The sequence below is a fragment of the Knufia obscura genome (assembly GCF_036327395.1).
Source record: "Knufia obscura strain CCFEE 5817 isolate CBS 148926 chromosome Unknown scaffold_9, whole genome shotgun sequence".
Lineage (NCBI taxonomy): Eukaryota > Fungi > Ascomycota > Eurotiomycetes > Chaetothyriales > Trichomeriaceae > Knufia > Knufia obscura.
This window is the reverse complement of record NW_027042695.1, coordinates 1178849-1202407: the sequence shown is the minus strand read 5'-3', so window position 1 is coordinate 1202407 and position 23559 is coordinate 1178849. Positions and strand designations below refer to the sequence as shown.

Below are 23559 nucleotides of genomic sequence, written 5' to 3'. Positions count from 1 at the left end.
GACAAAAGCTTGAAAAAGAGAAGCTCGCGTCTGACACGTCAGGGGTCAAGCTCGGTGTAACGTTATGCCGAGGATAGGAAAGAAGACTTGGTGGTGAGCAAAAATGGTTTGATCCTGGTCATACGAATAGTAGCTATGAGAACATCGCTTCGTGAGAGGAACAACAGAGCCGGTCTATGTGGCATCATTACACATATTATACATCATTGCCGCCTCAACTTGCCGCCGCAATCGCGCCTTCCGCCTCAGCACGCTGCGCTCTCAGGACCTCCGTAGAAGCAAACAACTGCTCTTGCTCCATCGAAGCCTTTGGCCGTCTGACATGCTTGAGCAGCCTCAACGCACCAGCAGGCGTGACCCCCTCGATCCTTCTTGCCATCCCGATACTAGTCGGTCTGACTAACTTGAGCACCTCCTTCTCGCCCATACTCAATCCAAACAGATTATCGTAGTCTAAATCTTTCGGTAAAGCCAAAGACTCATCTTTCTCAAATGCTCGTGCACTCTTCAGTTGCTGTGCAATGTACGGTGCATAGATCGACTCAATCTGCACTCTCTTCTTCGTCTTCTCGTCGTAATTCGCGGATAGCTCTGACCTGCCCATCCTTTCAGAGACTTGATCTATATCCACGCCCACAAGGCGTAGCATATCGTAGCCACTTCGATGCGTCGAGTCAACCCTAACATTAAACCCCATATTCAACCACTTCTGCGTTGCCAGCTTCGGCTCCCCCAGCCGGCTTTGCAACTCCATCATGCTGTTCCGATCATTCGTGAACGCAGCCCACCTCTTATCACCCACCACACCCGCATTCCTCCCCTTCTCAGTCAACCTCAAATCCGCATTATCAGACCGACAACTCATCCTATACTCACTCCTCGTCGTAAACATCCGATACGGCTCAGTAACCCCCTTCGTAATCAAATCATCAATCAAAGTCCCAATAAACGCCTCAGCTCTCGACAACGTAAACGGCTCTTTCCCCTGCGCCGCAAGACCAGCATTGATACCCGCAACAATACCCTGCGCCGCAGCCTCCTCATACCCGGTCGTCCCATTGATCTGACCAGCCAGGAAAAGGCCCTTGATCAACTTCGTCTCGAGCGTTGGGAAGAGGTTTCTCGGATCGATATAGTCGTACTCAACACCATACCCAGGCTGCAACATCTTGACATTTTCGAGACCCTTCACGGTCCTCATCAAGTCATACTGCGCATCAGCAGGTATAGTCATGCTCACGCCATTCGGATAAATAACCTTTGAATTCAAACCCTCAGGTTCCAACCATATCATATGTTGATCTTTGTGTCCAAATCTTATGATCTTCGACTCAAGTGAGGGGCAGTACCGTGGTCCTCGGACCGTCTCTCTTATATGTATCGATTTGTCGAGGTTCGCTCGGACGATCGCATGCGATTCTGGATTCGTATATGTTGCCCAACATGACATCTGGCCCTCAGCGCCGATCTCGACCGTATCGTTGAGGTAGGAGAAGGGCGCAGGATCCTCATCGCCCGGTTGTCGCTCGAGGGTAGAGAAATCAATCGTGTCGACATCAAGGCGCGGAGGTGTACCGGTCTTCAACCGTCCGAGTTTGAAACCAGCATCACGCAGAGACTGGCTGAGGCCGAATGTTGCAGCTTCACCCATGCGCCCCGAAGGGAAGGCTTCGAGGCCGATGTGTATTTCTCCGCCTAGGAACGTGCCCGTTGTGATAACGACGTTCGACGCCGGTATGACCTGGCCACCTTCAAGACGAATACCTGTGATCTTGCCCTGACTGACCCTATCGTCCTCCGCAATGCCATCTCGCGACACAATAATATCCGCGACCTTCCCCTCAACCACGCTCAATCCTTTCGTCGTCAGAATCTCCTCTCGCATATATTTCTTGTACAAATCCCTGTCAATCTGCGCTCTTGGTCCCCACACCGCCGGTCCCTTCTTCTTATTCAGAATCCGAAACTGTATCCCAGCCTTGTCGATGATTCTGCCTGCCAGCCCATCCAACGCATCAATCTCTCTTAGCATTGTGCCCTTACCTATCCCACCGAAAGACGGGTTACAAGAGCATACGCCCAGATCTGATAGAGATGGTGTGACCAGCGCCGTTCGTGCGCCGGATCGTGCTGCGGCGGCGCATGCTTCTGTGCCTGCGTGGCCACCGCCAATAACGACGACATCGTAAGGTCTAGCAGAGTCGGCTATCGAGGCGAAGGTTCGTCTTTGGAGGGGTTTTGACCGCACTCGAGGCGCATGGCCCCAGCATGGTAGCCGGGCTCTGATTTTGGACATATTGCTGGAATGGAGAGAGGAATTGAATGGCCATAAGGATCAAGAAGCGCAGTTGAAAGTCGCCTCGGTAGAGCCATAGGCAAGTCTAGGAGAGACTTGGCGATCAACTCGCCTATTCCTGCCTCTAAACATTTGGTGCTTATGGCAATTTGGTCAATGGAGCGCTACCAATATGGTTCATTATTCAATTCAGCACATTGCGCCGCCTATTGCAGCGGTCAGCTCGTTCCTCAGGTACAAGACGAGAAAGCTATTCCGAGCACTTGTTGCTAATGGTTTCCCACTGCACTCAGCTGAATAGGCACAACACTAGCATCCACAACTCTGACATTTTTAATGCCATAAATCTTCAGCCTGATATCCACCACTCGTCCATACTCTTCCTTCATCACTGCAAGCGTAGCGACAACATGCCATTACGCTCGTAAAACTATCCCTCACGTATCCTTCCCAGTTCTGGAAGCTGGCGTCCTCCGGGGTCCGATCAAGGCCCCGCTCAATTTCGCAATCGATCAGACCAGCAAGTGGTTCTGTAGCATACGGCTGCTGGGACTGAATGGTGCCATGAGTTTGCAGTCGCAAGTCAAGGGGCGTGAAGGAAGGAGCTCGGATCGATGACAGGCTGATGAAATGGGTTCGTGCTGTTTATGCGGATGCTGCCTCGTGATAGACTCGAGGGATCAAATTCCATATGTGGATACCGATTGTCCCAGATGAACGTGTCATAGTGAAGAATATTTCGACTGCAGCCTCCTTCTGAGGAAGAGATTTTCGAGCTGTGCTTGAACAATCGGTAGGTATCTTTCCGCATCAACGATGATTCCACGCTCTTCTAGCATCTTTGCGAATGAGAGCAGCGCAGCTAGAGTGTTATTGAGTGTTGCCTTGGCGTCTAGCCCAAGTACTTGATTGACGTTCGGAAATGGATCAGGTAAGCTTTCGCACCACCGCAGCCTGGATAGTGACATGCATCAGGTGGAGCACATGCATTGTTGCGGAACGACGACAGCACCGTCAAGCTCAAATGTCGAGCCTCATGTGGGAGCTCAACATGTGATATCTAGTGATCTGCTTTCAGTCAGAAGACATGGAAGCCCTCGACCCCATCACAGCTTTTTGAGCACCTTCATGTCAACCTTGAAACGAGAAATGAATACGAACGCAAGTCCAGCAAGACTGACACCACCAGCATAAAATATTGCCGCACGATAGGGCTCGATCGATGATGAACTAGCAGCACCAGTCGAAGTTATCAGGATACCAGCAATCGGCGACCCAAGTAGATATCCTGGGGTCCAGAATGACGTGCCAATGCTCATAGCGCCACTAGCAAGTCCCGGCCCAGAAAGAGCAGCAATCGCAGTGGGCATTGCAACGAAGAAGGATCCATTCCCAGCACCATTGATGGCTGCAAAGAGTACCAGAGGTGCCAGGGAGCTGCTGACAGGCCATATTGCCAGCATACTGATAGCATTGATAAGCATCGTGATTGCTAATGTGTTGAGAGCACCGATCTTGTCGCATGAGATTCCGGACAACATTCTGCCAATTGTGGTGGAAAGACCAAAGCCTGCTACCAGGCCTGCTCCGGTACTCGAAGACAGCCCGATGGAGTTGGCAAACAAAGGTATGAAGAAGGGTGGCACGAATAGTGCGAACGTGCTGACAGCGCCTGCTAAGCACAGTGACAAAAAGGGAACGTTCTTGAGCAATGACCAGTCCAGACGTGCCGTACCAGTAGGTGCTCGCTCTTTGAGCAATAGGGCTGATGGGATACCAGTTGCTAGCATCAGAAAGCCGAACACACGAAATGTCCAAGGCAGGCCAATGGCATCAATAAGTCCTTGGGCTCCGATTGGAAGCACGGTCGCTCCAATTCCACCGCCAACCTTGACTAAGCCATTGGCAGTGCCGAGTTTGCTGCTGAACCACTGTACAGGCAAGCTATTACCAGCTGTGTAGAGTGTCGATGATCCCAGACCAACAAGGACACCCGCGGTACAGAAGAGGCCCCCAATATTGTTAAGGGTAAAACTGGTGAGTATCGGACCGAGGCTGAGTAGTGTCACAGCTGCCACGCAGGTATATTTTGCCCCAAATATCCTCATAAGTCGGACCGATAGCATGCCAAAAGCCACGATGCAGGCCAACGCCAGGCTGCCAACGAACGACAAAGTCTGTACATCCACCTTGACGTAGGACGACTGAAGGATCGCGGTCTGAAGTACACCCCAAGTCGTTGTGTATCCGTTCGTCCAGAAGATCAAGAACCCGGACGCAGAGACGACCGCCCAGGCCTCCCTACCCCCATCTGGAATAGCCTCGACGGCATCTGCTGGAGGCTGGTCATTTTCGAGGGTGTCGCCGGTCGATTGTGTACGAAGCACGTGTATACCGCTGGTCGTGCTCTGTCTGTCTTGGCTCAGGGCACCAAGCTCGTTCGAATCGCCAAGCTGCGTGATCGTCGCTGTCGTAGACATTGCCGAAACAAGAATGTCGGAATCCCGAGTACGATTTCTTCGTAGCAGGAAGTGAGAAGTACAGTGAAGGGAAAGAGGAGCTGGCTCGGCTGGATGCCTATATTGTGTTATTGTACAGAGATTGAGTCATGCTATGCAGGGGTTGTAACCTGGGATAGAGCGCTAGGCGTTCTTATCCGATTCGAGCGGATTACAATCCGCTCTTTCCCCTCTACATGAGCTACGTGTGATGCAGGAGGAGCAATGCTGCCTAGCTCTAGCGATGCACAGCTCCGCTGGACAGAAGACGGTTTCGCTGGAAGTGCTTTTTTCTGTGCCGGCGAGTCCACGCAAATGGGGATATGCAAGCCAACACGTCTCTAGACCTGACGAAATGCAAGACCTGCAGGCATCGTACATAGACCAGAGATGACAAGTCGCTTGTCGTGAAGACGAGTCTTGTTATCAGGAAGGCTGTCGTAGTTGCTGTGATCCAGATCTCTCAGTCTGCTGATGGTCGTCGCGGACGACTTTGAGTCGGGTTCCCAATGCGAGATAGCTGGCCAAGACAGAAAAGCGCAGGAACACTGCACATCTGAGTCTTTCGCCTTCGACATACTGAACGATCGAGCAGTGACGTTGATCGAAGACTTGACTCAGATGACTTCTGAGCTTGCTCTTGGTCGCTTATCCGGTCGATTGTAAGGCCTTGTGGAGGTACACTGCTGCGATAATGTTCGCCGTGCGTTTGTGGCAAAGCCAACGAAGCTTCATCCCCTGATTCAAGGTTGTCATCGCTTGAAAAAAGCTATGTCTTGTCCAGGTTTTAAGTCATAGAATACTTTGGACCTGCAAAAGTTAGCTAATTCCACTTACTGTCGAGGAGGTGAAGTTACCTGAGGCGCCCTCTGGCGTCTTCCATGTAATGTCCTGCTTAGGATCCTTGATAGAACAGGTCTTGCAATGAATACAATTCTGAGAATTAATTTGGAAGCGGACACCAAGATCCTTCGTATCATCTTCAACATATTCGTACACACCGGCCGGGCAGAAGCGGTTCTCAATGCCCTTGTATGTAGGGTAGTCAATCTCTGCATGATGGTCGAGGCCTTTAGCTGGCACTAGATGAGATGGCTCGTCCTCTTGATGGTAGGTGCCCGTCCGTGATACGCTGGTAAGGATGTCGAAGGTGATTTCATTGTCTGGCTTCGGGTACTCAATCTTCTTGAATTGATCTGCAGGCTTGGTGACGGCGTAATCCTCACCATGATGTGGGAGAGTAAAAGGCAACTTGCCACGGAAGAGGAATGCTTCTAGACCACTATACATGATACCGCCGTATATTCCCAGAGGTGTTGAAAAGGAAGGCCGCATGTTGCGTACTTGCTTCAGCTCAGGCCAGATCCAGCTTTCACGCAGTTTGTCCTCATATTCGTACAGGAAGACACTGCTCGCCTCTTTGTTGTTTTGTATGGCGCCGTATGCCGCTTCAGCAGCGAGCATTCCGGATTTCATGCTCGTATGGGTGCCTTTGATTTTGGGTACATTGAGGAAGCCAGCTGTGTCACCAATCAGAGCACCACCTGGGAAGGAGCACTTCGGTATTGACTGGAAACCACCTTCGTTGAGAGCTCTTGCGCCATAAGCTAGACACTTGCCACCCTCAAGTACCGACTTGTACATGGGATGAAGCTTCATTTTCTGAAATTCGCCGTATGGTGCGATCCACGGATTGGAGTAATCAAGGCCAACGACCAGACCAATCGAGACGAGGTTCTCGCCATAATGATACATCCAGCCACCACCATAGGTATTCCTGGAAAGTGGGTATCCCATCGAATGTGAGATTTCTCCTTTCTTGAAATTCTCGGGCTTTACCTCCCACACTTCTTTCAGGCCTAGACCGTACGTCTGTGGCTGACAATCGCGTCGAAGATCGAACTTTTTGGAAACCTGCTTGGAAAGACTGCCATGACAACCCTCTGCAAGCAATGTTACGCGTGCATGGAATTCCATGCCACGTTCGAATTTTGCAGTGGGCTTGCCGTCCTTTCCCAGACCTTGGTCGCCCGTTGCTATGCCCTTCACTGAGCCATCCGGACTGTAAAGGAGTTCGGCTGCTGAGAAGCCAGGGTATATTTCGACTCCAATCTCTTCTGCACGTTCACCCAACCACTTGGTGAACTGAGACAGCGATATTATGTAGTTGCCCTTGTTGTGCATTTGTGGAGGTGCGGGTAGGGGTATCGAGCTCGACTTGGTAAGGAATCGCATCTTGTCTTTCCCAGCAGGTGTGGCGTATTCGAACCGTGACTCGTTGATGTCTTCCAGCCAGTTCGGAATGAGCTCTTCGATAGCTCTGGGTTCAAGGACATTGCCTGAGAGTATGTGCGCTCCAATCTCCGCTCCTTTCTCTAGCACAATGACCCTGAAGTCCTCATTGCCATCCTCGTTAGCTATTTGTTTCAATTTGATAGCTGCACTGAGACCGGCCGGACCACCTCCCACGATACAGACATCGACCTCATCGGCTTCCCTTTCAACATCTGCAGGGTCGAACGACTCCTCCACATCAGCATATCGGCGGCGAGCGGTGGCGGATATCGACCTCCTCTGACCAGCAATGAATACAGGCCTCTGAGGTCGGAATGGTCTTCGCGTGGGCTGTGTTGAAGTAGATATGCTGGTAGAAAGATATCGTGCGTGTGTGAGTCTCGAGCTAGCTCCCAGCTTCTGCTGATACTGGCACAATCGGCCTAGAGGTCTGTACAGCTGTTTGGACGACATGGTGTTGACGATGTACAAGCAATGCTGTGTGGGCTATTGACCAGCGGCAATATTGCAACACCCTGAACCGCGTCGAGACTTCAGTTAGCAGTTCCGAAGATGAGCTCCGAATCTGTTATTTTCGTCATCAGAAATGCTTCGAGCGGGACCTCGGTTGAACGCCATCTGATCGCACCTGCCAATCATAAGTGGGGAAAACAAATTCAGCTCTTTCTACGGCTTGCCGTTCGCAGGGATTTTGGCGTGCGGTCGGTGTGGCTTGCCTTTTCGCCGAGCGCCTTCCTCCGGAAGTGCCAAGCATTGCTTGCTACTTTTCTCAGCCCTGATCGAATCAGTTTCATCACGATAGCGACGACATTGTCATCGACGTCGTTCGATGTGCGGCCACTTGTACATCGCTCGGGTCTTCTGATTGAAGCACAAGAGTGGTGGGAGCATATAGCGCAACATTGTATCCAGTCACGTGCCTGTTGTTACTATTGCTTTTCGTGCCAAAAACGTGACAACGATTTTCAATCCATTTTATTCCGAGCTGCTCATCCATCTCCATCGGCAATTATTTGCAATGTGCATAGATAGTTCAGAGTCGCATCACGACTTCATATTGATCTATAAGCGGTAATGTGATTTGTATTTGGGAAGGAAGCTCGCTATTTCAGTTCGTGTCTCCTCAGCTGACAAGTACCCATGCATCAACCCTCGACGGGAAGTGTACATTTGAGTAGGCACGAGGATGCCTTACTCCTGCTTTGAAGACGACGCTCGACGAGAATCACCTTGATTAGCCGGTCAGCCACTTCCATCGCCTCCTCTGCCGTCTCAAACATGATCCAAGAATAGAGCCGTTGTAAGTGCAGTAAACAAATATCGTTTACAGCATATTCACTTTATATTGATTCTACTCCGAGGAAAGGTTCCGGACAGGAGCAATGCAATGAGTCGATGTACTGTGTATGCAGCCACCATACTTTCCGTAGAAGCATCTGTAACACGCCCGGATTTCAGAAGTCAAATCATGCATCAGTTCTGCCTCAGCTTCGTCTTCAACGGCAGGTCGAAGGTACACTCGGTTGACGTATCATAGCAAATCGGCATCCTGCATGTCATGCTTCGTGTTCCCTAGTCACACCCAATGATGACTGTTCCCTGCTCGTGTATACAGCATCGCTGACGAGTCAGAAGTCGAATCTTTTGTTGCCGATCGAGGCGAACCAAATATTCGGAACCTCGCATGTGCTGCAGGAGTCTCGGGATTCAGCTTGAGTGGTGGCAGAAGCAAAAATTAGCTGCATTTGTGGTGACTGATCTCGCGTGGCAGGACTCAGAAGGCACGGAAGCATCGTCATTCGTTGTGTTGCAGGCACCAAGTGGCATCCTCTAGGCTTTAGAAGGCTTCCCGGAGCCCACTCTTCCTGCTTTTAGGCAGCCGGAACAGTTGAGTTGGGGCAACCAGCTGGCTCGCTTCCTCCTCGAAGACAAGCTGATTCGCCGCTGACCTGAATGCATTTCTTCTTTGAGTCCTCTTCAGTGTCAAGTCTGCATCCACCGTCGAGGAACCACAACACATTCCTTCTTGCCATTCCTTCATATCCAAAATCTCGTCGCTCGCTCGAGAACGTACTACCGTCTGTTTCGTCAGCTTCTCTCGACTGGGAGACGATCAAGCCGCGCCAACATTAGCATTTCTCTGCCCACGACGCGTCAGACAGGACGGTCTCGCCTACCTCATTGCGGACCCATGGTTTCGCCCACATGATGCGCACGTGGTTGATCTCAGGGTCGAGCTCTGGAGTCTCTTCACGGACTTGAGCAGCAGAGCACCTCGGGACCATGACCGGGAAACGAGACAAGCAGCAAGTCATGGCGGCTGGCACATCGCGACACAGCAGTAGGACGACCATAGTCTCGGTCGACCCTGCTGTTGCAAGCCAAATCACTGCAAGCAAAGGCGCGTCGTCGTTAGGTCATGCGAGGACCGAATCAACGCCAGCACGGGCCACCAGCAAGCCCTTGGCTGCTGTGTCTAGAGGCCATGGCAGGACAAATTCCGCGCCGCATCGCGATATCAAGAAAAGATCCAACTCCCTGCGACGGGCCAAGAATAGTACAGAGTTACTGAAACAGCGGTCGATCAATGCGGAAAAAGGCGCAAAAGAGACGGACTCATCAATAGTGAAGAGAGGGCGCAATTTCACTGTCTCAAATGTTGGCACAGGTGGTTTACTTCACTTGAGCCCATCGCCACATCAACAGCCATTCTCTACTGCCGTCGCCTCACCATCTCCATATCCATGGCTACCACCGACTGCGCCTTCGACGCATCATGCTGTAACAGAGACTACTGTACCCTCGCAACCTCCTCAACCACGTACAAGATCTGTCTCTCCGAAAAGGTTGTTGAATCGCGCAGCTCAGACCAAAACGTCGAGGGACCCCCAACGCGCTCACAACAGGAGTGCCTCTTTCTCCACCATTGACGAGACTAGAAGATCGGTTGCAGCGACCATTGAGCCTAAAACTTTGAAGATTGTGATCAACAGACCCGAGTCTGTGCATAGCAGTGAAGAGGAGGAAATTGCGCCCACCTTGGAAATACCTATACCGCACTACAAACTGGGGACGCCACGCTTCAGTGCTCACGGGACACCTTTCATTCGTGGTTCGAGCTACACCCGAGCATCCGGCATCACCTCCACCAACCATTCGAGCATGGCAGACGGCTTCGCTGGACCGCCTCCCGCAAGTGTCAAGGCTCTATCCAGATTACAATACTCTGCGCCATCGGACGAGAGTGTAATGCCAATGCCTGATCCTTTACGGGTTGTGAAGGTTAGTGACAAAGTTAGATCTGCATCTACCCTAAGCTATGTATCTCCGATTACGGCAGACCTCTACGACAGACTTCTCGAAGTGTACGATGATCCTTCTGTGGTACGGTACTCGAGCGAACGGGACATCGCTGCTGCTACAAAGATCCGTATCATTGCTCAGATCTCCTCCGAGTCATTCATGGATTACGAGCTTGTCTCCGACTTTTTTCTTACTTTCAGGTCCTACATGACAACTTTCGAGGTGCTAGACTATCTGCTAGCACGACTGAGGTGGTCGATCGGTCGGCTATCGGATGATGGCAGGATCATACGAATCAGGACTTTTGCCGCACTTAGGCATTGGATACTGAACTACTTCGATGACGACTTTGTTGTCAACCGCCATCTGCGCGTCAGATTCTGCGATGAAGTCAATGATATGTACGATGGTGTCCGTCAAAGGCCAAGGGGAGTGGGTGGCGTTAGCGATCTGAAGATTCTGCAAGATCTCAAGCGCTGCTGGAACGGCAGGTGTGCCCTATACTGGGATGCTGAAGAGTTCAACATGGATTCAGACCAAGAAGAGCCACTCTTACCCGGAGGTGTTCTTGGTAGTCGCAACCCAGCTTTTTCCGACATTAGCGAGGCTACAGCAGCACTGGGGCTGGGGCTGGATGGGGTGTCTATGAGTTCATCATGGCCAATTTCCTCTTCCAGGACGCCTCGGAGAACCCAGCACAAGCGATTGCCTTCTTCAGAGTACGCTAAGAAGCCCGCGTCTATTGCAGATGCTCAGAGCTTGCAATCGACGTCGCACTTGCTACCTCGGCGTCAGTCGCACTCGCCCGAAAAGGAAGCAGAGGTCAACAACAGGTCACCACCGCCTGTGACAGTGCTAGCACGGCGGCAGAACGCGCCGGCAGACCTCAAAGTGCATATCCATGCTCCCGCTGACAGTCGCCGTGGCTCCACGGACGGTTCTCGTGATCAGACACCTGTCGAGGCATTAGTGAATTCAGGAAACTACAATGATCCTCGTGCAGGCAGCATGATCCGTGGTTTTGTGTATGGACCTGTGGAGCCTTTCATTCAGATGCCTATCAACCCACCACTGAGTCCTTCGCTGAGATTCAGTACAGAGCAAGAGAGCCGCAAGTCACAACGTGTTCCGTCGAGTCCTCAAGCACATTGTCCCAGCGCACAGAGTCCCGCTGTAAAAAACATCTTTGGGTCTATACGAAGGGCTTTAAGTGGAAAGCAAGGGCCAAACGAAGTCACCATGATCACGGTCTCTTCACCTCGACCCAGTACTTCACAGACTGTGCGTCGTGCGCCTGTGCCGCTCAACCTCGCAAAATCGAATGACGATCTGCGAAGAAAAGCAACCGGACTGCCTGTGAAAACGCAGATGCGGATCGACTTGTTGTGTGCCGCAGCTGTGCAAAGTTTTCAGCAGGTTGTTCCTGGCACGCCGAGCACGGCCACCGTCCCCCAACAACCCAGGCCAGTGCAGCAAGCACCATTCTCACCACCGCTGAGCTCGCCGGACGATCCAAAACCTTCGAACCTTCGAGCACGTCTACCTAGTCATGATACTGCCCGAAGTGGATCCATATTGATCGTCGACGATACGGCTGCTATGCCTGTCATGTCAGGCGCCCTGCTAAGCTCCTATCACCGCCAGGCAAGTCGCTCTTCAAACGCTCTAGGTATCAACCCTATTGGCAATGTTCAACACACATCCTTCGAGACACAGATTGCTTTCGAGGACGATGGATTTGAAGACTCGTCTCATTCCACTATCGAACAAGAGCAGATTGGCCTGGCGAAGACGACGGGTCTGGATTTGCCTTCAACAAGTGGCAAGTCCAAGACTGGGAGTGCTGTGACAATCAGGAACTTGCGATCTGTTCCTAGCCTAGGAGAAGGAAAACGCTCTAGTACGAGCCCTGAGTCCTTGCGAAGTACCTCGCCTCCATCGATGACCGAAGCAACATCTACCAGCGAGAGTCCCGTGTCTAGAGCGCCGGCACATGGCTTACGCCGGAGACCTGGAGGCGATCTGCGAAACAACCAGAATGTGCAAGATCTGGAGACGAATTTACATCATGATTCCATGGACTCGATGCTTCAAACTAGCTCACAAGCAGGGTCTGTGCTTATCATGGCCAGTCCAAAGACGGCAAACAGCACACCGGAACAACAGAAGAAGTCCAGGAAGGTATCTATGATCAACACACACTCCTCGCAGCATTTACGGCCATCCTTCGAAGCTGTAGTTGCCAACTTCTCTGCTATCCCGGACGAAGACGATGGAGGGCTCGAGGCGACATTATTGAAACTTGAAGGTAAATATGAGACGAAGTCGCCAAATCTTAGCGATTCCTCTATGAGTCCAACGAATCAGTCCTTTGACGCTTCGGAGAAGCCACGCACTGCATCGACTGACCCAACCGATCCTGAAACTGTGGCATACCGTGGGTACAAGCATGCAAAGGTTGAATCGTTGGCAAACAGATCCTTCTTGCATGATGAGAACGCGGATCCGGATGGAGAGCGGGGACAACGCTTGGTGCATAGGTCAAAGGTCTTTGGTCTACCTACCGAGTCACATGCCGGATCCGACTCTGAAGAATCCGACATTTCCTTGCCCATCCTGAAGAGAAACACGACCGTTGATGAGGCTGCAGCGACGTCCAACGGCGATGGCGTGCGTGATGGCGGTGCAGCGAGATCAAGTTCTGAAATATTGGATACCAGACGTTTATCTGGCCATGGAATACCTCGGCCTACCACCGCACGTACCGAAGGCGCAACCTCTTTCCTGCTTGACGATGACGAAAACATATCAGACCTCTCCTCAGAAATGTCCATGGAAATCATCGCACCAGCAAAGGGGAAGCCAATCTCGCCAATGCTTGCTGCACCAGGCACCGCCATCTCTGGGCTTGAAATACCGAGCCATCCACTAACTCATGCTTCCCTGGTCAATCTGCCCGTCACAAGTCCAGCGCTGGCAGGCTCACCTTTCCCTAACCAGCCACCCACACCACAGCAGTCACCCCTCCTAACACAAAGTCCAAACGGCGGCACCACAGCGACTCCCACAGCCAAGAAAGGCGCCCTCATCGCCGGCACCCAAGTAATGGGCGGCCCCGCCCACGTCCCCTTCATCCTCGCCTGCGACTCCCAAGTCCTCGCCCAACAAATGACCATCGTCGAACAATCCGCCCTAACAGAAATCGAATGGACCGACCTAGTCGAACTCCGCTGGAACAACGACAAATCAAACAACACCCTCGACTGGGCCGAGTACATGGCGCACCACGACGACGCTAGAGGCATCGACGTCGTCACCGCCCGCTTCAACCTCGTGCATAAATGGGTGCAATCCGAGATCGTGTTAACCCACGACATCGAGGAGCGCGCCCGTGTACTCTCGAAGTTCATCCATGTCGCGGCTCATGCGAGACGCCTGCATAACTATGCGACTATGCTGCAGATTACGATTGCGCTTATGTCGACGTCTATCACGAGGTTGAAGCGGACGTGGGAGTTAGTCAGTGCGCCGGATCGGTCGTTGCTGAAGCATATGGAGGATATTGCGCAGCCGATGAGGAATTTTCATGATTTGAGGGTTGAGATGGAGGGGACGGATTTGAGTGCGGGGTGTATTCCGTTTTTGGGGTTGTATGTGCATGATTTGAATTGGAATGCGCAGAAACCGGCTGAGATTAAGGCGGACGGCGGGGTGGATGGAGGTGAGGGTGGTGAGCCCCTGGTGAATTTTGAACGGTTCAGGACTGCGGCGGTGATTATCAAGGGGTTGTTGAGGCTTATTGATGCGAGTTTGAGGTATGAGTTCGAGGCTGTGCATGGGGTCGTGGAGAGGTGTTTGTGGATGAGTGCGTTGACGGATGAGAGGATTGATGGGTTGAGTCGGGCACTTGAGCAGAGGGGGACGGTGGGGTAGCATTGTGAGGGTGGGAATGGGCGTGGCATGGACATGCGATTAGGAAGTGGGATTGTGAGGTGGGTGGGTGTAATGAGGAGGACAGGGAGGGTATGTTGGCTTTTTGAGGATTTTTGAGCGTTTAGCGTTGGTGTTTGGGTGTTAGCATGCATTGATCATTGGCATGGGCGAAGAATGATGCATCGTGCCTGCTCTGGCGAGAGTCTTGCTTGATGACAAGAAAATAATGGAGCACATGAACTTTATGTTTGAATTGCGTCTCCTCGCCGTTAACGCTGTCTCTTCAACTCGAAAGTCAGACTCTTGGATCTTGATCGCACTCTTGCTGATGGGTTGACCACTGATATCAAGATTGTCGTGTCGACGCCACCTCCATCCATGGCGCTGCCGGTGCACGACTTACCGCTCGCGCAGCTTCTCTTGAATCGTCTTCATCAGAATCTGAGCAGCAACGTCACTGACGAGCCTCCAGTCCACGGGCCTTTTCGACCAACCATCGGTCAACGATCGGAACGCACACGAGCCATCTTTCCAGGCATTGTTGGGCTGGATATCGAACATCATGACCAGGTCCCGTTCAGCATGCGTAGACAACGACCTTCCGCGTGACAGCTTCTCTCGTGCCACCTCTCTCGCATCATGTTCTTGAAAGCCGATTGATAACTATCAGTGGATCAGCAGGTTGCATCTTGGACGAACAGAGGTCATCGAGCGTCATACCATTGCATACCCAGGCATCCTGCATATTCCGAAGCCTCCTCCAGAACGATCGCTTCTGCTGTCGGCCTTGAGCTCACAGATTGTCGTCGAGGAGCTACCGTCGTATTCATAATATTCATCCTTTGGAACGATCAAGCGGCGATAGGCGTCTTCTCCTTTAGAGAGGAAGGTGACTGTAGCGATAAGGTCTCTGAGATCTGGATGTTCAGCTTCGCCAGAGACGAAATCGTGATAGTCATATGCATCGCAAGCAAGCACTCGTGGGACCCGGCACATATCGAGCACGATCTTGTCGGTCCTATCATCGTACTTGATTCGCTTGCTAGGGGGCTCCTCGCCATCAACGGACATGTTGGCTTATACCTGCAGACACGTCAGATGTTTGCCTGTGCGTGATGGTATGGTGTAGTCACGATGTTTAGATCGAGGGTTGTCTTCGATCTGTCGGTTGGATCAGCTGGTGGACTCCTGGTGGTACGAAAGGATCAAGACGAATGCAAGCGAAGAGTCTTGACAATGGTCAAGGAGCCAGTGAAGCAAAAGACAGGTAGATCATGCTTGATCGTGTTTCTTCACCAAGCACTTCACACTTCCTTCAATATCTTCACTCAGAACGAGCGCTATAGCGGCTGATCAAGAAGTGGTTCGCAAGTCATCGTGTTTGACGGACCTGACGACATGTGTGCATTAAATCATGCCTGTGGATCGAATGGCATTCACATCGACAGCGAGCGCGGTCGCTGTAGACGAGCCGAGCTCCAACTCAGTCCCAATCACGAAGTCAGGCCCATTAAAACACGATAAGAATATTCAATTCCTACCACTCAATGACACCATTGATAATAGCGATACCCCTCCTAAAACGCCCCTTCACCATTCCCAGTTCCCCTCCACCCCCTCGCAACAGTACCCACACTCCCCTCCCTCCCTCGCACCGTCGATCCCACTCCCGCATCCCCATCTAAATTCAACTTACTCAACACCTCAGTCGGCACAGTAGGGATGTATTTCCTCGCTCTTTCCCTGTTCACACCGCCGATGCCAGCGCCGTAGGTGATTAGCATGTCTGTTGAGGTGGGGAGGCTGAAAGGGAGCATGAGCGATTGGTCGAGGAGGAGTCTGTTGCGGTCGGGTGGGTCGGTTGTTGGCTCGATGTTGAGTTTTGAGGGGGCGGAGGAGGGTTCGTGCTGTGCTTGTTTGTCGTTGTTTTCTCGTTCGGCTTTAGTGTTGGTGTCGGGCTGCGGTGTTGAGGATGAGGGTGTACCCGGGGTATCTGTATCTGGCAACGGCGTCACAGGCCGCCGTATCAGCGTCTCGCTGCCCTTCTGCAGTTGTTGGAGGAACTTCATGTGGGCTTTTGGGAGGCCTTTTTCGCCTACTTCGTATCTGTAGTTTTTGACTGCGTGAACGAGTTGCATTGGTGAGAGTCGCTGCAGTTGCATAAGTGTGTCGAGTAGCACCTCGTGGTCTTCGCCTGTGGAGCTGAAGCATTGCAGCCATTGTAATAGCTGGACGATGGGCGCCAGATGACGCCTTGCAGCATCGACCGTCATTTGTCCTGATGTGGTGGTGCTGCCATGCTCGTAGTGTTCTGGCGTCCTGTTGTTCGCCCTGGCCCAGTCTTCCACGGCCGAGACGTTCATGCGGATTTGCATCGCTTTTGTTCTTGAAAGGTACTTCCGCGTCGTCATTATTCGGTTGAAGAGTTCGGCGCCGATCCAGTATAGCAATTGTGCTAGGATCTGTGCTGTAATGACTGAATGGACGTCGTACAGATCTAGAACGAACAGTGTTGATGATAGTAAAGAAGTAATATTCCGTGGTGATATCTGTGCTCGCCTCTTCGGTGAAGGCGGTCTGAACCTTTTTGATGGGTCTTCTTCAACCACCTTCGGCTTGCTTTTGAACACATTCCACTCTCCTTGAAATTCGACGTCACTCAGGCCAGGAATTGTTTCGTGGTCCAGCATAGCATTGTCGAGGACTTTGTTCATCCGCCTTTCTGCATCGCGGATGATCAGGATGAATGTTTCGTTGACCAGTTCTGCTAATTCGAGCTGATATTTCGAGGTTGCTTGTACAAGCCCAGCATCCTTTTTCAGGTAATGTAATAATAATGTGGCGTTCGAAATCCAGAATGCAAGCATAGTCATGTCCCATTGATGTCGTTCCACAACGTCGTTGATCAAATCCATCGCTCGTGTCAGCAAGTCCTCCAGTAATGAGCCAGTCATGTGGTAGTGGGCGTATCGTGCCATGAGGAAGATGAGGTTCGCCGGAACAGGTTTCTGAGCCGGCGTCCGTTGAGGCGTCATATTCGTGATAATCGTATCGAGTATCAAATCCATCTTATCGTCTTGAAACACAAACATCTGGTCGCCGACACACCTTTCCCAGATGAACTCTTCTTCGTCATCCTGGTCAAGGTCTTCACCCTGAAAATCAGGGGCTTCGTCAAAGCCCAGTGTAGACAGGTCAACCTCGAGATTTGCAGCAGATTCTTCCATCAACATCCGCCTCTTCATCATGCTTTCGGCAGCTTCTTCCTCGAACCTGTCGTCTCCGAAACCACCACTAGCGGAATAGAAGTCGTCACCTTCAAAGCCACCCATTGCAGCAAATCCAGCACCAGCAGCCATTCCACCAGAGTATCCTCCTTCCCTGAGATACTGCGCCAGGTCGGATCCAGGCTGTACGAAGTCCCAAGCACTACCACCACTACTGCTCCGCAGCTCGCCATTAGCTCCATGATCCAGCAGTGCCCGCGCAATAATCTTGTGCCTGTTCATGACGCTCCACATCAGTGCAGACCAACCATTGCGATCCTGCTCATCGACGTTCGCACCAGCATCAAGCAAGACTGAGACCACACCCTCATGTCCAAAACAACTCGCGTAGATCAATGGCACAGTCCCCTCATCGTCCGGCTTATTGACATCCACAAACTCTTTTGGTCGCGATCCCACTAGCTTCCGCACACGTTCAGTGTCACCATTCGAAGCAGCCATGTTAAGTGCCTTCTGTAGGATCTTCTTCTTCTCGTCCGCGCTGAGTTTCTCGTCCCGTGCGACAGCATCGTCGTTACTATCTCCATCGTCCGCTCCATCTGTAGCTCCTGGCTTTTGGTTCCGTACAGAGCTGATATAGCTGTTCATGAACCCCCTCTCGTTGTCTGCCAGCCGGGCTTGTATGTCGTTCTCCTCATCTCCATTGTATTGCAGACCAAGTGTGCTGTCAAGTTTGAGGTCAGATTGGCCTGTCAGAGACCGTGTCTTGGTGTGATTGCTTTTCGCTGTAGGGTATGCGATCGGTGCCGACGAGCCAGTCCAATCATCGTAGAACTCCTCCTGTCCCGGGAAGTAGTTGTCGAACGTCCGGCGATCGTCGAGCGAGGTTGGGAGGTCCGATGGTAAAGGCCGGTTTGGACTCGTAGGGGACAGCGGTGACGCTACATCACCATGTGCCGCTACATCACTGCTGCCGAGGGTCGGCGTCGCTGGTCGAGGTGTGGAGGGAGAGTTGTCTGCCGACATCGCGCATGCTGCAGTCGAGGTCTACTACACTTGTCTGGAATGCCGTTTTGAGGGAAGTTAGCGGCATGACGGTTGTTTTTGTATAGATGCCGTGCGCAGTTTCAGGTAACAGTAGTCATATTGCTATGTTCCATGCTGGTACACTTTCCCTACTGGTCCCGAGTAAGTCGAGCCGCGACGTCGAAACCACGAATGACGTTTCTTGGCAGGAGCGGGATTATATGCACCCCTTACAGTACAAGAGTACCAGATATACCAAAGACTATTGATAAGTCCCTAAGTCGAATCGCATCGAGCAGTCTATGTGCCTGACAACACTTTTTTACTATCAGCTTGGGAATCAGTCATGGATCCTTTCCGGAGCAAGTGCACGCGCAGTGTAGGTGATATCAACATTATCAAATATCTACAACGCTATTCAACTACAAAAAGAAACTTCTTCTCCTTCTGTGCTCCTTGCTATCTTCAAAACATTACATCGTGAAATCGCTTTGGCTGGGTCGCTTCTCTCTATCGTTGGATTAAGCCAGATGGCTTCGAGCCAAGATGCTCAAATAAAGTATGTCCACCAAACTGAAGAAGATTGTTCAACAATGCCGCTGCGCTGTCCAAGCTTGCGGACTTGTCATTTCCAGAATGAGGTTGTGTGTTGTGTGTTAAGAGTGTGAAAAGGTATGTTCGGGTAAAGGGGGTATCAAAGGTGAAGAAAAACGTCGTGCCAGCGTCAGTGTCTCAGGTCCTTGCTGAGATGTTGTGGGTGGTGTCTCAGTTTAGATGAGAGACCAGAGAGCGAAGGGCAGGAGTGCCAAGATGCTCATTGAGAGTGTTGAGGCACCGCCAGTGTGGGATGCGATTTGGTCGGTGTTCGTGGAGGCTGCTTCTGCTGGGCCAGTCGCTGTAGCGCCGGTCTCCGCATCGCCGGTTGCGGATGGGACGGTAGTATTGAAGAGCTGATAGTACGGTTGACCTGTTGGTTTTGTCTGTTTGGTCGTCGTGTTGGCCGAGGACCAGGACATGATTGTACTTGATGATTGGTGTGTTATGGTGGAGTTGTGGGAAGAAGTAGTTTCTTCAGACGATGATTCCTCAGTTGTAGTAGTGGCAGTTGTGGTGGCCGGCTGAGATGAACTGGCAACAGTGGTGCTGCTGCTGCTGCTACTGCTACTGCTTGGCGCTGCCGAGCTGGTTGCTGATGATGACGATGATGAGGCAACAGAACTTGACTGGTAGAACTGGCCTCCCTTGGAGCCGCTATCACCAGAACTGTACACGACGAAATTGGCTGTCGAGCCCTTCGAGACCGTCACGACACAGAAGTTGCCACCACCAGCACCACTACTTGCACCTCCTTGCATGCCATTGACCTTGTTTGTGCTTGGGTCGATGGCGCATGGCAGACCATTGCAGCCACCATCTGGACAATCGATCTTGACGCCCCAGTCGGGCATAGTGTCTCGAAACGGCGTGGTATGCTCAAGGTAGATGGGGTTCCAGCCGAGCTTGATGAAGGTCTCACCCGAGTCATCTTGGTTGGTTCCTGCGACGTACGGTGACCAGTTTCCCCATGGATTGCTGTTTGATCCCCAGACACAAGCAGTACCAGCATCAGTTCCAGGAGGATTGATGTAGTAGTGAGCGGCTGTGCCTGCCCAATAATCCGTTCCGGGAACTGCCAATGATGCGAAGCTCCCAACTTCGGTTGGAATTAACATGGCTTCGTTGCCAGGGAGGACTGTCTGACAGAAGGAGACTGCCCCGCCGCATTTGTTCACAACGCCAATGTTCGAAGCAGTCGGCTGGCAGTAGGGTTTATCGGGAAATGGTTTCGATATCTGACCGTCTGAGTCGCAGTACAATCCGCCGTTCTACAACTGATTAGCCTGCTTCATGGCCGCTGTTGTCTGAACTTACCATCGACGCCGGGTACGCGTATGTTGTTGCTTTGGGGTCCCATTGCATTGATACTTGACCCGGAGGGCAGGCGTAAGGGCAGTAGTTTCCTGGTTCGCAAGGCTGATCAGGACTCATAGCCCATCCTGCATTTGCCTCTCCAGGTGTAATAGCAACAAGACCGGCGTCTGTTGGAAAAGCGCATTGTCCACCCCGTTTCGCAAGCTCGAATGCCGGCTCATCTGACTCGTTCGTCTTCTTCGCGAGACGACCTTCACGGTGCCGCCTGTGTAGAGCTTCAAGGTGCTCGTGTGAGCCTTTATGGGCGTGCGCTAGTGTCGCGAGCAGCAACAGCGCGCTCGCGCCACCGATTGTTCCTCGTCGCATCGCTTATCGTATATGGTATTCGAATGAATGACTTGGGTGAGTTTCGCGCTAAGGTAAGGAACGTGGTGCTCACAGAGCTGGGACTGTAAAGAACGACGACGGTGAAAGAAGAAGAGCTGCGACACCTGCGACGACTCAAGGTAACATGTTGAGACTATCGCTGGTAACCGAAAGGAGACGGCCAAGGCCTAGCCAGCACAGAGGGAGAAATTGCTCTGTGATGGAGTTTTGACCGGCGAGCGCCTGCGAGGGCGATCGCCAACTCTAAGCTGCTAGTCAGGTACCGGTGCACGTTCTAGCGCGACAGTCGAGATTGAAAAGTTGGGCTGGTCTTTTGCTCCAATGAACGATTGCCCTGAGCTCGAACTTGAGTGAGTAATCAGATAGGCTGGCCAATCAGAAGATGCATCGGACAATCGCGTGCTGCTGTTGCTGTGGACTCAGATTGAGTTTGATCAGCGTTGTGTCCCAAAGAATGCCGGGGTCACAACAATTGAGTCGGCGCTTTGGCCATCGTGAACTATGGCCAGTGCTGTGGTTATCATGAAGACCCGGCTCTCTTTGCGCAAGATAGCGGTGATTTGAGGGTAAATTGGTAGAGAAAGCGAACAAATGCTCGAGCTCTCATGCAGGACTCGGTAAAGCCTGCCAGGTCTTATCGTCCTGATAATTTCTCCAACCCCAAGCGATGCAGTAGTGTTTCGCAAGAAGAACAAATTCCTCGACCTCGTCCATCCACTCGAGTTGGTCTATCCTCTCTTTCTCAGGCTCAGCAATCCAGTTGGACCAGATGAATTCGGTATCTCCCGCTTTCGCCGTATAACCACAGTCGATCAGTCTTTGTTGTTGCAAGGAAGGATCTGCATACTTTTGAATGGTCTGAAGGACGATCCCTCGTGTGGTTAGGTTTGTTATCATAGTCTTGCCGAACGGGTCGTGAGGTCTGAAGGGTTCGTAGATCGCTATCGCTGTGGGCACGGAAGCAAGCATGCTAGAGAAGTAGGAAAGCACGCTATCGGCCTCATCTGGAGACAGGTAGATCAGACAGCATTCGGAGATCAGCAGAGTTGGTGTGTTTTTGTCAAGCCAGTCCAGCTTTTCAGGCAGTTTCCGCAGGTCAATCGAGTGGATGGAGTACTCGTCGGTTTGCAGCTCGCTTTCGTGGGTCTCAGCTGCGTCGAGGTCGACATGGCACCGTGTTTTGATGATATCGAGACATTGAGGTGATCGGAGGCGGTTGATCTTGGTCTTGTTGTTCTCCTCGAAGTCTAGTTCATGGTATTTGAAGTTGGTGTGCTTCTTCTCCCGTTTTAGCCTGAAGTATCTTGTGTCACTGCCTGCTCCGAGGGAAATGATTTGTCTGGGTCCATTGGTGGATGAGAGAAAGGTGTCGACGATGCGATCAAGTCCCGTAGTTCTAACGTAGGTGCCTCCCTTGGTCAGTCATCACATTGGTTCGAGGAATGTCATGTCTCACCTCTGTTCATCAAAGGTAGTCGTTTCTGCCAGGTCTCACCTGTCAGATGCTTGGCAAAAGGATCATCAAGGTAGCCGGCTTCGACTGCACTTATCCGCGATGAGGCTGCGTCAGTATCTGTGCTTCGAATGATGGCATCTCTGTCTTGGCTTGCTCGACCAAACCCTCCTCGTGCACCTCCTCGTGCGCCTTTTCGTAGAGTATTCAAGTTTGGTATCCTTGGTGCTGACATATTGAACGAGTAGTCCGTGAACCGTTCCAAAGAATTGACAGTTAGACAGCGTCGTCTTTGCTCCTGCCTTGTTATTGTTTCGAGCGACTGACGTAGATCCTGCTGTTGAACGAAATGCAACGCCAACGTGAAATTTATTTGGATGTTCTTGCAGATGGCGGGCGGGCTGGTGCGGATCTCTGCAACATTTATTGGAACATGTTGGTATCCCCAATCAATTGCATTTCTTCATTGCTGAAGTTCGTTGGTTGTCACAGCAAATTACTGGAGGATTTCCAAAGCATCGACTACTAATACGCCACGAAAACAGTACAGAATCAGGTGCAGCCACCAATGTTTGTCCTTTGTGAGTATACCTGCCTCGACCCTGAGATTACAAGGCTGGTGTCTATAAGATCAAGGTAGCAGGAAGAAGAAGGTGATAATCAGCAGCCGCGAAGAATGCGTATCTGCAGCGAAGCACGGCAGGCACTAGGTGCTCATGTCATTTTGAACAAGCAACGGCTCATCGTTCATACTGATCATCCTTTATCCTTCGAAAGACTCATTAGCCGGCTGACAGAAGCATGGATCCGAGCACGAGCAGAACGATCCATCAAGTGCTCGCATGTACCGCGCCACGGCGAAAGCAATATGCCAGTCTCTGCTATATTCCTCTTCCGACTCCTCATGATTGTCGTACCACAATCGTTTCCACAACCCGGCGCCTGGCCATCGAACTTCCGCCCGTTCGTAATTGCCTTCATGAAAATTTAGGTGTTGACTCCGGAATCTGGTCCACGAGCCGAGATGGCACATTCGTTCGACATCTCTTATGGATTGCAAAATTTCGCGTGTCTACCAGCCGTCCTCGTTCCACTCCAAAGATGTCGTTTCTTGCACGATAAGCTCTCGTACAAGGTCTCGCCATAGTCGACAGGTTCTCATCGCTTTGAGAATCGAAGCGTTCTCCAAGACGCAATCATCGTGGAAATTGTGGTATCCTAAACGCCATG

At 51.7% G+C, this 23559-nt stretch overlaps 8 protein-coding genes across 8 annotated transcripts; 1 reads left to right on the top strand and 7 right to left on the bottom strand.

The window, feature by feature from the left end:
• Positions 1-214: 214 nt before the first annotated feature.
• Positions 215-2296, bottom strand: MTO1 (Mitochondrial Translation Optimization; the record flags this gene model as incomplete). Its single annotated transcript, XM_064876182.1, has 1 exon — positions 215-2296. One exon carries the CDS (start codon positions 2294-2296, stop codon positions 215-217), a length of 2082 nt encoding a protein of 693 aa, XP_064728446.1.
• Positions 2297-3402: 1106 nt separating this feature from the next.
• PMZ80_007775 (uncharacterized protein) lies at positions 3403-4776 on the bottom strand (the record flags this gene model as incomplete). Its single annotated transcript, XM_064876181.1, has 1 exon — positions 3403-4776. The coding sequence occupies one exon, from the start codon at positions 4774-4776 to the stop codon at positions 3403-3405; it is 1374 nt and encodes a 457-aa protein (XP_064728445.1).
• An 837-nt stretch (positions 4777-5613) lies between these two features.
• Positions 5614-7542, bottom strand: PMZ80_007774 (uncharacterized protein; the record flags this gene model as incomplete). Its single annotated transcript, XM_064876180.1, is given in 2 exon segments — positions 5614-7519; positions 7538-7542. 2 exon segments carry the CDS (start codon positions 7540-7542, stop codon positions 5614-5616), a joined length of 1911 nt encoding a protein of 636 aa, XP_064728444.1.
• A 1830-nt stretch (positions 7543-9372) lies between these two features.
• On the top strand, positions 9373-14325 carry LTE1 (Guanine nucleotide exchange factor lte1; the record flags this gene model as incomplete). Its single annotated transcript, XM_064876179.1, has 1 exon — positions 9373-14325. The coding sequence occupies one exon, from the start codon at positions 9373-9375 to the stop codon at positions 14323-14325; it is 4953 nt and encodes a 1650-aa protein (XP_064728443.1).
• A 399-nt stretch (positions 14326-14724) lies between these two features.
• PMZ80_007772 (uncharacterized protein) lies at positions 14725-15396 on the bottom strand (the record flags this gene model as incomplete). Its single annotated transcript, XM_064876178.1, has 2 exons — positions 14725-14988; positions 15046-15396. The coding sequence occupies 2 exons, from the start codon at positions 15394-15396 to the stop codon at positions 14725-14727; spliced, it is 615 nt and encodes a 204-aa protein (XP_064728442.1).
• A 506-nt stretch (positions 15397-15902) lies between these two features.
• PMZ80_007771 (uncharacterized protein) lies at positions 15903-18578 on the bottom strand (the record flags this gene model as incomplete). Its single annotated transcript, XM_064876177.1, has 1 exon — positions 15903-18578. The coding sequence occupies one exon, from the start codon at positions 18576-18578 to the stop codon at positions 15903-15905; it is 2676 nt and encodes an 891-aa protein (XP_064728441.1).
• Positions 18579-19348: 770 nt separating this feature from the next.
• Positions 19349-20855, bottom strand: PMZ80_007770 (uncharacterized protein; the record flags this gene model as incomplete). Its single annotated transcript, XM_064876176.1, has 2 exons — positions 19349-20443; positions 20490-20855. 2 exons carry the CDS (start codon positions 20853-20855, stop codon positions 19349-19351), a joined length of 1461 nt encoding a protein of 486 aa, XP_064728440.1.
• Positions 20856-21479: 624 nt separating this feature from the next.
• PPM1 (carboxy methyl transferase for protein phosphatase 2A) lies at positions 21480-22564 on the bottom strand (the record flags this gene model as incomplete). Its single annotated transcript, XM_064876175.1, has 2 exons — positions 21480-22285; positions 22333-22564. 2 exons carry the CDS (start codon positions 22562-22564, stop codon positions 21480-21482), a joined length of 1038 nt encoding a protein of 345 aa, XP_064728439.1.
• Positions 22565-23559: the final 995 nt, after the last annotated feature.